The 12893-nt window shown below is 50.3% G+C and overlaps 1 protein-coding gene across 5 annotated transcripts in view; it reads right to left on the bottom strand.

Annotated features, from left to right (window-relative positions):
- Positions 1-12893, bottom strand: part of TBL1X (transducin beta like 1 X-linked) — a 231243-nt gene that overhangs the window by 39152 nt on the left and 179198 nt on the right. For all 5 annotated transcript variants that reach the window (XM_042926658.1, XM_042926661.1, XM_042926656.1 and 2 more), the window contains one exon: positions 10489-10596. In XM_042926658.1, coding sequence (XP_042782592.1) covers positions 10489-10546 — 58 coding nt within the window. In that variant the 5' untranslated portion in view covers positions 10547-10596. The remainder of the gene's footprint in view (positions 1-10488; positions 10597-12893) is intronic.

The following is a 12893-nucleotide window of genomic DNA, read 5'->3' as shown; positions in this document are numbered from 1 at the left end:
AGAACATTTACGGATTTAGTCTCTTAGTAACTTCCAAATATAACAATACACGACTGTGAACCATAGTCACTGTGCTGTACATTACGACCTATGTCTTTTTGCTACAATGAACTGCGAGCATAACTATTACGGAGCCCTGTGAATCCTCTTAGCGAATCGCAGCGTGAGGGTGGTCGTGGGACCCCCAGAGCACCGACACAAAAGCGCTGCTCACGTCCACGGCGAATAGGAAGCAGGAGCTGTTACTGTTTCGCAGGACTTCAAAAGTCCTTTTACCCGCTAGTGATATGGACAGATTATTCAGGTCTTCTTTATTTACTATGTGATGAAACTAACAGCTGCCTTTATTATTTCCAAAGCAAAGGCTACCATTACCTCAAAGAAACACTTGCCTTTACTGTTTCAGAAAGATCCTCTTTTTAAACAGGGACACACATTAGCAATGTAAAAGAGCCACTGCAGTCAAAATATATTTTTAGAGACTCAGCTGAACAATAAGCCCTGAACTTTTGTTTAAATTAAGATAGCTGAACCATTTTCAAATGATTTCCCGAATCCGTGCAAACGTGTCTTGCATAAGAAGGCATTCCACGCTTCTGAGAAACACAGTGCAGCCTACCGGATAATTTGTCAGCTGCCAGGATTACAGTGGGCAAAGCTGCTTAATCATTTTTGTAGACAGAATTATTCACAAATATTAAGAGTAGCACCCTTTTCCTGGTTATGCAACCTCTTCAAGGGGAGACCAAAAAAAAACTTAAAAAAAATCAGATGGAAAGGCAGCTACTCCCAACTATTTTATTATCTACTGGAGAATGCTTTGGCAGACTTTTGCCTTCCTCGAGGGCAAAAATACCCTGGAAAATTTTAATAAAAGCGAGGACTGCATTTTGCTCATTGTTAAAGTCTATTTGAGTTCTAAAGCAGAAGGAATCAAAATACAGCCCAAGAAGATAAAGTGTGAAGAAATTCGAATTCCATTTACACTCCATTTACTAATAAAAGCAGTTGGGGTGGGGGTGGGGCGCCTGGGTGGCTCAGTCGGTTAAGCATCCAACTTTGGCTCAGGTCTTGATCTCACAGTTTGTGGGTTCGAGCCCCACGTTGGGCTCTGGGCCGATAGCTCGGAGCCTGGAGCCTGCTTCGGATTCTGTGTCTCCCTCTCTCTGCCCCTCCCCTGCATATGCTCGCTCGCGCACTCTCTCTCTCTCTCTCTCTCTCTCTCTCTCTCTCTCTGGCTGTGACAACAGAGGGGTGGGGAGAGTTGTTGGTACCTAGTGAGTGGAGGCCAGGGAGGTGCCGGGTCCGATGCCAAACGGCCTCTCGTGACAATTACCCAGGACAGGACGAGCCAGCCAGGGAGGCAAGTCATACGGTGCCCACCCAAGTTTGCTGATTCCCAAGGATGCAACAATTTGAGCTGTGTAAGAGACAACTACTCTTCCCCTTCAGATGACTTTTCAGGATTCTGTTCCCAGAAGACTCGGAAGGTTTGTGTGGCCATCCAGTTTCAAACGACGATGGCCATTATCCGAATCCGTCATACGAAAGAACGACCCCGTCAAAGCCTGGGTCCACGGCGTGGCCAAATGACCTGCACAATTTAATTAACATGTCTTTGCTGTCTCTCGATCATTGACCACCCTCTCTCACACACATGCACACACACAACTGCAGATAATGGGAAGGGCAAAATGATGTTTTTGGTTTATTTTGGATGTTGATAATTTGGAAATACTGTGGAGTCAGGAAAAGCTGCAAAAATGGTAGAATCCCGTGTTCTGCGTCACCCTGCCTCTCCCCAGTGGTGACGTCTTATCTTGCTGTATTACAATATCAAAACCAACACGACTTCTTGTTGCCTGGTCACGAGACTGCAAACCTCCTGACCTCCGTGTGTGTGCGCGCACGTGTGTGTCCACATGCACGATCACCGCCACGGTCCATCAGCACAAGAGAACTCCCCCAAACTACCCTTTTTGCTACGTCTACGGACTTGCCATTTTAAGTTCGGTAAGTAGAACCATCCAGAATGCGGCGTTCCGATACTGGCTTGCATGAGCCAGCACATCTCCCTGGTGAGGCATCCGGGCTGTGGCACGTACCCACAGCACATCCCTTCTCATTGCCGAGAGAGCCCCCAAGGTGGGCAGCTGCATACAGTCTGCTTAGCCAGCCGCCCGCCAGGGCACATCTGGGGACGTTCCAGGATACCGCTATTACGAATTAAGCTGCTGTTTTCTGTTTTTTAACGAACTGGGTTTTGTCAGACAGCAATCTAGCTTACAAAGGACACTGTATGTGCCAAGGACCCGTTCCAAACTCCGTATAGTTCTATTAAAAAGCCCTTCAGGGGTGCCTGGGTGGCTCGGTCGGTTAAGCATCTGACTCCCGGTTTGGGCTCAGGTCATGATCTCACGGTGAGTTCAAGCCCTGCGTCGGGCTCTGCGCTGGCGGCGTGGAGCCTGCTTGGGATTCTCTATCTCCTTCTATCTCTGCCCCTCCCCCACTCACGCTGTCTCTCTCGCTCTCCAATAATAAATAAACTTAAAAAGTCTTTAAAAGGCCCTTAAATGTGGTATCGTCAGCATGGAATTCAAGTGGCTTCCTTACTTTCTGTTGAGATTCCAAACTCTGAAACAATCTATACATGAAACTTCTCACCTATAACATGGTGACTTATTACAAAATTGTGGTAAGATACACGTAACACAGAATGTACCGATTTTGCCATTTCTGAGTGCACAGGTCAGTGGCATTAAGTACTCTCACACTGCTTGCAAACACCCCGAGCGCACAACTCCAGAACGCTGTCATCTTCCCAGACTGTGTGCATGGAACACTAAGTCCCCACTCCGCCCTCTGGGCCCCCCGTAACCTGTGTCCTACTTTCCGTCTTTATGACTCTGACTGTTCAGAAACCTCACGTTAGCAGACCGTTAGCGCAGTATCTGTCTTGTGTCTGGCTTATGTCACTCACCATCATGGCCTCAAAGTCCGTCCACTCTGTAGTAGGAGTCAGAATGTCCCCCCTTTGGTCAGGCTGAGTCACATTCTATAGTGTGCACACAGCACATTCTGTTTATCTGTTCACCCCGTCCATGGACACGGGGGTTGCTTCCACAGTAATTTTCTAAAAGAGCATTCTGGGGCGCCTGGGTGGCTCAGCTGGTTGAACGTCAGACTCTTGCTGTCAGCTCAGACCATGATCTCACAGTTTGTGAGTTCGAGCCCCGCATTGGGCTTTGCGCTGACGGCACAAAACTGGCTTGGGATTCTCTCCCTCCCTCCCTCCCTCCCTCCCTCCCTCTCAAAAATAAACAAACATGAAAAAAAGAGAACATACTACTGCACCCCTAAAGGGAGGAGCTCATCTCTACAGGAAGATAGCACATCTTCCCAGGACATTCTCCAACACCCCTCCTGCTATAAGCTCATAAACCTGAGATGCTGAGTGGGGACAGAAATGACACTCAATATGAACTGCTCACTATCTTTAACCAAACAAGATTCTAATAAAATTGGAATCCTGGCGCTCTCTCTTATCCAAACAGGCTTCTTTCCTGACCTGATCCCGGGAAGTGGCTGTGTGCACACGCATGATTTTTAAACGGCTCCATAATCTTTCTGGAAAGTAAAAGCTTTTCTGTGTGTTTAGGACAGAACCACCTTTAGCTTTGTGCCGGGGCTCGCGGTTGAGAGAAAATGCCACCTAAGCAATACTCACTCTCCTCTTATGTCCTAACCACACTGACATCATAGACGGGCAGCGGGGACACAAAAGGGTGCCTGCCACCTGGCCAGGGAATCTTTATCATCGGTCTTGGCCTAGAAGCTCCATGAAATGAGTGAGAAACGGCATCTGAGTTCTACTGTCAACCTTGAAAGTCTGAGCACATAATAGTTCCCTATCCTTCTTGGCTGACACACACCCTAAACTATGTAAGGACGATATGCAAATAGAGAACCATGCGTAGGTTACGTAAGTCAGAGGAAACACGCCTAATTCTACGTAGCTAGTCAACACGTGTGCAGATACGGCTCTTGAGGAAAACAGAACCCATCTAAGCTGCAGTCTTTCATTGCAGGAAACCGTCAACGCTCCCGTCTGCATGGATTGTGACGTTAACGGAGACGAGAAACACGTATAATAAACCAGCCTCTCGATGACAAATCCTGACGAATCAGGAAAGAAGTTCCGTGTATAAGGAGTCTTCAATCCTATCTGAAACGCTTCAGAATGAAGAACGAAGTTCATCTTCCTGGTGATTTGGGATATCTATCCATTTTTACCACCTACTGCAATGATAAGTTCCTTTTATTGCCTAAAATGTTTACCAGGACAGCCCTTGGGGCTGCAGGGCCTGCTAATGTAGCTGCAGGGACAAAACGCTGTGTCACCTGCATTTCTCTCCCAGCGGCAGAACCACCACCACGGTCGGCGACTGGTTTTGTGAGGCGTCTGCCCGTTCTCTGGGGCCCGTTCTCTGATGACGGTCACAAAACTCGAGGTGGGGAAATACCTGAATCCACACCCGGAGCGTTTCAGTGTCTGCCCTGCCCAGGGCCCCATCTGCAGGAACGCCGCTCTCTGCCCGGAAGGACATACAGATGGACACACGCCCAGCCCAGACACCCAGTCGTACCCACCGGCCGCCTGGCCAGGCTGCAGACTTTTCTATTTTTATGCGTGAAGTTACGATGCTGAAGGAGGAGAAGGTTGTGCACTGTGATGCTCTCTCACTCAGCAGTTCTGGGTGAAAGTCACTGGCGAAAACCGTGACCCCGTGCAGGTTCAAGAAGGCTACTTTTAAACCCAAAGAGGAAGCTTCATCTGTGTCCTGGACGTATGTCTGCCGGGGCTAATGTCCGTTTACCGAGTTTCCAGGTAGCCCTGCAGCCCTAATCAAATCTGTAAAACGACCGACGTTTCTCAAGTGCTTTGCTGCCCAGCGAGACGGAAAAGGATGCAGCAGCGGCTCCTTCAGCCTCCACTGAGCAAGGGGTCTGCAATCCCACGCCTAGATTCTCACCCCGGAGACACGAAAACCTACGTTCACACGAAAACACTGTACGCAGATGTCTCCGGTTGTTCCAGCCGTGAGCGGGAAAAGCTGGGGACGACTCAAATGTTCTTCAACGAGAGACGGCCAAGCCAACTGCCACGCGGTCTTAAAACGGAACACTACTCACCACAGAGAACCACCGACCAGGGCATCCGACAGCGTGACCGAATCTCCCTTGTGTGACGCAGACTCTGAAGGCTACACCCCCTAGCGTTTCATCGACACGACGTTCTCACGAAGGCAAAACTACGTGCACGGGAAACAGAGCGCTGGTTGCCAGGGGCTGTGGTGGGGAGACGGCTGGGTTACAAAGGGGCCCGGGGGACTTTTTGGGGGTGATGGACTTTTCTCCGATCTCAATTGTACTGCTGTTTACGTGACTAGAAACGTGTGGCAAAAGGTATAAACCTGTACTTTAGAAAGGGTGAATTTTACAGCATGAAAACTACACCTCCATTAAAAAAATAAAACAGGGGCGTCCGGGTGGCTCAGTCAGTTGAGTGGCTCAGTCGGTTTCATCTCGGAGAAAATATTTTCTTTACAATTTGGACTTTGGAATGAAGCAAAAGAGGAAACACTTATGCTTACAAGGACTCACTGAATTCTCCCACTTTCCACACGGAGCCGGAACACATGCCAGCCTCCCACACTGGGTTCAGAAAAAAGCAGGGGCAAACAAGCCCAGATTCATCCAGGATCTGGAGACGCTGCTCACAGAAGCCTGGGCAGCCTGAGACCCTCGCAGGGCTCGCTCCCCGCCTCTATCTGGCTCAGAGTGTGAAGCGGGCCTAGGGCTGGGTGGGACGGCGCCCCGCCATCGTCTGTGTCTCTAACAATGGCCCAGCGTGACAGCAGGAGTGACCGCACGATTAACCCCCGTGAGGCAGAGGCCGGCGGAGTCTTACCCCTCGAAGCGGGACTGCCGTAACTCAGGCAAAAGCTACCTCGGCCACTTGGGTGCTGTGGCTGACAATTCACGTTTCTCACTGCTTAACTTAAAAGCCCTCCTTACTGAGGAGGTATGCTTCACTTGGTGAAACGCTTCACTCGGTGAAGCGTCTCAGTCTTGCTTTTGGCTCACGTCACGATCTCACGGTTCACAGGTTCGAGCCCCAAGTCGGGCTCTGCACTCACAGCTGACAGCAAGGAGCCTGTTGGGGATTCTCGGTCTCCTTCTCTCTGCCCCTCCCCTGCTCACATTCTCTCTCTCTTCCAGAAATAAACATTTAAAAAGAAAAATTAAAAAAAATAAATAAAAGCCTTGCTTACCAACCAGCACTTTCGTCCTTCAGGGAGCCCAGAAGCCACTACCGTGAGATGTCACAAACCAAGAGTATCTATTGAGTCCTTTTCTGGGCAAGGCCCCTGCTTCAGACAACTAACGACGGTAACAAGGCATCTCCGTCTGCCTTGACGGTCGTGGGATATTCCTCTGGGTCTGGAATCTACCTCCTCACTTCCAGGTGAGGGCCAGGAAAGATCTAAGAGGATCTCAATTCTGCCGCTCGTGGGCAGACAAATAAGGTTAGCCCGTTTTGGGGACTCTTTCACAAGTCTGAAGTCACGTGACCTGGATTCTCACAGCAAGGAAGGGATCATCTTCAACACACTGCCTTCCTGCCATCGGGGAGACAAATATTCCTTTGGGGATTCACGGCATCCTCACCGATACAGAGGATCCAGGACAGAAGCTGCTGCAGACAGGAGGGCCAGGAACGCGGTCCACTGGCTCGGCACAGAGAAGGCGGGCTCTCCCCTGTAGCTCAGGTGGCCGGGACTAGGAGTAACCGTGGTTCTGGGAACTGGACCCTCACGGCACCCATGAAGGTGGGCTGGAACCTGGTGGGTCTGTCCCCGTGCAGTGAGGCTAAGAGCACACAGACCAGAGAACTAGCTGTCTATCTCACTGTAAAGCCATCCCCTGACCACCTCCTCCCTCCCTCCCTCCCTCCCTCCCCTGCACCCGCCTTCTTCCACACAAGGCCTAAGGATGGGACCCTGCTGCACGAGAGGGGTTCTCGGAAACAGAGAAGCTCCTGGAGTCTTCTGGCAGGGAAAGCTGGATGGGTAGGTGTGGAAGAATGAGTCACCTATGTTCACGCAGGACTTATTTTTGAGTTGCTGGAGGTACGTGGGGGAGAGCAGAGATGCCTGAAGGAGACGTATGCTCAAGGGGTGTGTTTTCTCCCCAACCCCCTCCTCCCGTTTTAATGTTTATTTATTTTTGAGAAAGAACGAACATGAGCAGGGGAGGGGCAGAGAGAGAAGGAGACCGAGAATCTGAAACAGGCTCTACGCTGCCAGCACAGAGCCAGACGTGGGGCTTGAACCCACAAACCATGAGATTGTGACCTGAGCCGAAGTCAGATGCTCGACCGGCTGAACCAGCAGGCACCCCCAACGCCCCAACCCCGATTCTGCAGCTAGAAAGGAGACACTGAAAGGTTGAGAAGGTGCTCTCTGCATTTGATGGGCGCTCAATCAATACGTGCTTCATCAAATCTTTAGGATTTGAAATGAACATATAGAATGACCCCAAAAGGAACACTTGAATGTGGCATTTCTTCTCTCCCTGCTTTTGAACTTGTCCTTATAGGAGGACTCGGGTCGAGTCCGGGCCTTGTGGTCACGAAGCTCAAGCATGGCTTTCTTAAATACCCACGCGACATGTGGGACTGTCGGTAAGGATTGTGACAGAGAGGACAGGCGTTCACAGTTGTGACCTAAAATCCACCCCAGTGATATCCTATCCATCCCGTCCCCCAACTCCCTTCCTCAGTTGCCTGGTTACGGAAGCTTTAGCCACAAACAGGAGCCGCACGTAAACACACACATGAAAAGGAAGTGTGGCCTTTCTGGGGCAGGGATGGTTTCTGTGTTTATGCAGAGGCCAGCAGCTCTCTTGCTGGGGTGCCTCGGGCCCCAGGGACCAGCCGACCCAGAACCCTCGCTCCGGGCCACACTTAGGTATCTCTCCCACACTGTTTATTCATCCTGAAGTTCAGCTCGAGATTTTACCACATATTCTGACTGTATCTTCGTGCAGAGGGGTTTTAAAAGAAAGACATCTTGGGGGCGCCCGGGTGGCTCAGTCGGTTGAGCACCCGACTTCGGCTCAGGTCATGATCTCCCAGTTCATGGACTTGAGCCCCGCGTTGGGCTCTGTGCTGACAGCTCAGAGCCTGGAGTCTGCTTCGGATTCTGTGTCTCCTTTTCTCTGCCCCTCCCCTTCTCATGCTCGGTCTCTCTCTCAAAAAGAAATATACATTAAAAATTAAAAAAAACAAAAAAAGGCATCTTGAATTCAGAATTCAATGCTGGAAGTCGACAGGGAAGCACATGGCTCTGAGAGTGTATCTGCTGTGTCACAGAAGAGCACCTGTGCTCAGGTGAGTAATGCCCCACAATAAGGTAGGAGATCGGTGCTAGTGACTTCCCCAATCCCCGGGGCTGAGGTCATACACGTTTTATCAATTTCTGTCACACTATGCCTGGGACCAGCTACTCCAAGTGACCCAATCTACATGGAGGAAGAGTGTGCACCTTCCATGGAAAGTGCTAGTTGGGGTCCCCAGGCACAGATATCCAGGCTTGGACGGGGAGAGGGGTTTGTTCTATGATGCCACATGTCCAGTGAACTCCAGTGCTATGGCCCAGGTTAACCATTTTTGCACGGGAAGGGGACGCTCGTGGGGGTAAATAACTTGTTCAAGGCTCAGAGCCTGAGCCACGTGGTCTGGATGCCACACCTTGCAGGCTGACTGAGGAAGAGCCAGGACCCGGGGGCTCACATGCTGCTTGCCCCTCACTCTTGTCCATGTGTCTTTGGAAGGTGGAGGCTCGGGAACTGGTTTCCGTCTTGAAAGACCAAGTTGCGGAACATCAACGATAGGATATCAAGCGTAAAAGGCTCAAACACGTGCGAAACCAAGAGTTACGGGCTGAATTGATCCCGCCCCAAATTCCTAAGTTAGTCCTAAGCCCTGGTCCACCCCAGAAAGTGACCTTATCCGGAAACACGGTCGCTGCAGATGTTATGCTAAGATGGGTTTTTATTGGACTACAGGGAGGCCCTAATCCAGGACGGCTGTTTCCAAAAGGAGAGAATCTCGGAAGGAAGATTTATAGAAAGGAGAAATCTGACCAATTTGGACAGGGGTGGAGGCACACAGGGAGAGGCCGTGTGACGACAAAGACAAAGACGGCCAGCAAACCACCGGAAGCTGGGAGACAGGCATGGAACAGACTCCGTCGACGGCTTCAGAAGGAACCAAGGCTGCCCACACCCTGATTTTGGACTTTGGTTCCCCAGAAACGTGAGACAACGTATTTCTGTTCAAGCCGCCCCAGTCCGTGGTACTTTGTTACAGCAGCCGGGGCAAACTAATACATCTGTACGCCCACTGCTTAGGAAGACATCGCAGACACAGCAAGTGCAAAAACCAGGAGGGGCAGTTACCACTGAAGAGAGAGAGGGGACGACAGAGGAGAGTCGAACACAGGCGCCAACTCGTGTACCGGAAGGGGTAGGATGTCCTCCACGAACGTCGTCGTGTACGTCTCGAATGAAATATTTTAAAGTTCAGAAGACAATATTCATTTTAGAAATTCATTAAAAACCTAATAACGTGAATTTAAGAAGAATTCAGACTCTTGAGAATTCAAAAAAGCACCCACAAGCAACCCACGACACTGTGGTGAGGCTCCGCTGTGTGGGGCATCTGCGACATCGAGTAATGGGGGGATCCAGGCTCTGAGGCATCGCAGGGCTCCTCAGAGGACTGTGGCTGGCCTGTGACAAAGCCAGGCCAGGCCCGGGCCTCGGGTGCTTGTCAGCCCCTCCCCCACTCCCGGAGGATAGCAGACGCTACTCACAAGGCCCACTGTGTCCGCAGGGAACACGTATCTGCCCCGGTCTTTGCTTACCGCCGAGGAATATCTTGGTCATAATCAGAAGTGCTGGAAGAAACCGGAACTACTCCTACGTTCTGGGAAACTGACAACGGTCCATTTGGGGGAGGGTTCAGGGGCTCAACAGATCACTGGGTCCAAGTCTGAGAGGTTCATAGACAGACACATTGTGACGACAGACTAGTCCACAAACGCCCTCACCGTGCAGGAAGCCCAGAGCCGCTGCTCCCTCCGCTACCCCACTCTCGACGTCCATCCCAACTGCTCTTGACCTTAACTCCAGTCTGATCTCATCCGGACAGAAATATCAAGGGAAGAAAAGAAAGCGCTCCCCATCCCATCCCGGGAACGGGGCGGCCCCGGAGCCTTCTCTTTTTCAACTCTCTTAATAAGAACGTCGTTTGTTTGCTCTTCTTTTCCTACGGCCTGGTTTTCCGGCCCAACGGTTGGTGGACCTGCATGTGGCATGTTGAAGAGGACTCCCCTGCTGACAGACACCCAAGCCTCTTACCTGACTCCTGGAGGTAGCGATACACCAGGAAGTTCACCTCGTCGCTGGTTATGCTCATCTTAGCCTCACCTCGCGGAGACGAGGTCTTTACGATGCGGGAGCCGCCCTCTGTTAGACGACAGGAGAAAGTGGAGAGAGAGTGTTGAAACACTGCCTGTATTTGTGTCACTGCATCTTGCTGAGACAACTAAAGAAATAACACCCGTGACGTTATAACCATGAAGGTAATTATAACTTTGTAATAACATATATCAATATAAACGCATCCAGGACGAATGTTTCAAAAAGTCAAAAAAACGAAAAAAGTGTTGGTGTATTTTACAAGGCTGGGAGGGTCACGCACAAACCACGGTGATGAGGACAAATTCAGGGGCAACAGATAATGGAAACAAAATCTGACTTTTTTTTTTTTTTTAATTTTTTTTTTAACATTTATTTATTTTTGAGACAGAGAGCATGAACAGGGGAGGGGCAGAGAGGGGGAGACACAGAATCCAAAGCAGGCTCCAGGCTCTGAGCTGTCAGCACAGAGCCCGACTCAGGGCTCAAACTCATGGACCGTGAGATCATGACCTGAGCCAAAGTCGGACGCTTAACCGACCAAGCCACCCAGGTGCCCCCCGACTTATTTTTTTAATGCTTATTTTGAGAGAGTGAGAGAGACAGGAAGAGAGAGAGCGCGTGCACACAGGAAGGGGCAGAGACTGAGAGCGAACGAGTGAGCGAGAAGCCCAAGCAGATTCCCTGCTGTCAGCACAGAGCCCAACCTGGGGCTCAGTCTCACAACGGACTGTGAGATCATGACCTGAGCTGAAACCAAGAGTCAGACCCACTGAGCCCCCCAGGTGCCCCACGAAGCCCAACTTTTTATTCACTAAAAATCACGTGTGTGCTGCGTACATGACAACGTACTTGGTAATGAGCATGACCGCGTTCCTGAGGTGCATTCTGATGGACGTGGTCAGATAGAACACTACTCGCTTTTCCAGAGACACAGAAGATGCCTGAGCAGACTAGAAGTCATGTCAACACCCCTACAGCAGGTAGCCACATTGACTGGATCATACCTGTTGTTCTAGAAAAATGATTAATCAAAATACCCTTCACTTGACGAGTTTAAGCGATAAGCTGATAGTCGCTCTGCGTATGGGCCTGTCCGTAGCACGGAGAAGAAACCAATCGTGAATGAGGAGTAAAGTGTGCACGTCCACTTGACGTCATTTCTATGAAGAAGCCACGTCTCGGGACGCTGGTGCACGGACAAAGAGGAACTCCAACTTTTGTATGTTGTCACAGAGCTCCCTGCATTGGTCTGGCAGAGACCTCCGGATAGCTGGAAGGCAGGTGGAAACTTGGGGGCGGGATGGAGGGACGGGCAAGCTCCAAACGCAGATGCAGCCCAGCCACCAGGTTGTCCACAGCCCTGTGAGACCCTGAACAGAGGACCCAGCAAAGGCGTGCCTAGACTCGGGATAAGCAATGTGTTGTTTCTGGCTGTTGCACCCGTGGTAACAGGCAGCAACAGATAAGCAACATGACTGCCTCTTGGGTTATTCCAATTCTCACTGTAGTTACCAGAATTTTGCCACTCAAAAGATGCTTATGTTGGGGCGCCTGGGTGGCTTAGTCGGTTGAGCGTCCAACTTCGGCTCAGCTTGTGATCTCGTGGTTCATGAGTTCGAGTCCTGTGTCGGGCTCTGTGCTGATAGCTCAGAGCCCAGAGCCTGCTTCGGATTCTGGATCTCCTCTCTCTGCCCACCCCCACCTTGCACTCTGTCTCTGTCTCTCAAAAATGAATAAAAAAGTTAATTTTTAAAAATGCTTATGTTTAGTTAATTTGGTGATATTCTGTGCTTTTGTATATACTGAAGAGAAACTCTGACAGCCGAAATACAGATCTGTCCTGAGATTTGTTTGAATTCTGGGAAATTCACTCATAAGACAGCATTAGGAAAATAGGAGAGGCTAAATAAAAAACTATGAGATCGGAGCATAACCAAATGAAACAAAAACATTACCGAGGGGAGACAATGTAACCAATAACAAAATCGTGCGCCACACAAGGCTAACACTGAACGGACTTTTGCTGATGCTGAGCTGACGTTGAGCGGGGCAGTAATGAGTCAGTTACAATGATGAATTCACTATGTGCTCAAAGGTGGGGCCACTGGCAGGTGATTAGGTCATGAGGGTGGGGCGCTCACGAATGGGATTAGCGCCCTTATATGTTAGAGACCCCCAGAGAGCTCTCATCCTTCTGCCAAGTGAGGACACAATGAGCAGATGTCATGGAGGAAACAGGAAGTGGGTCCTCACCCGATCCCAAATCTGCCAGTGCCTGGATCTCAGACTTCTAGCTCCCAGAGCTGCGAGAAATAAATGTGACGTTTAAGCTGCCGCATCTG

The sequence above is a fragment of the Panthera leo genome, chromosome Y (assembly GCF_018350215.1).
Source record: "Panthera leo isolate Ple1 chromosome Y, P.leo_Ple1_pat1.1, whole genome shotgun sequence".
Classification (NCBI taxonomy): domain Eukaryota; kingdom Metazoa; phylum Chordata; class Mammalia; order Carnivora; family Felidae; genus Panthera; species Panthera leo.
Note: the sequence above shows the minus strand (reverse complement) of the source record. Positions and strands in the feature narration are given on the sequence as shown.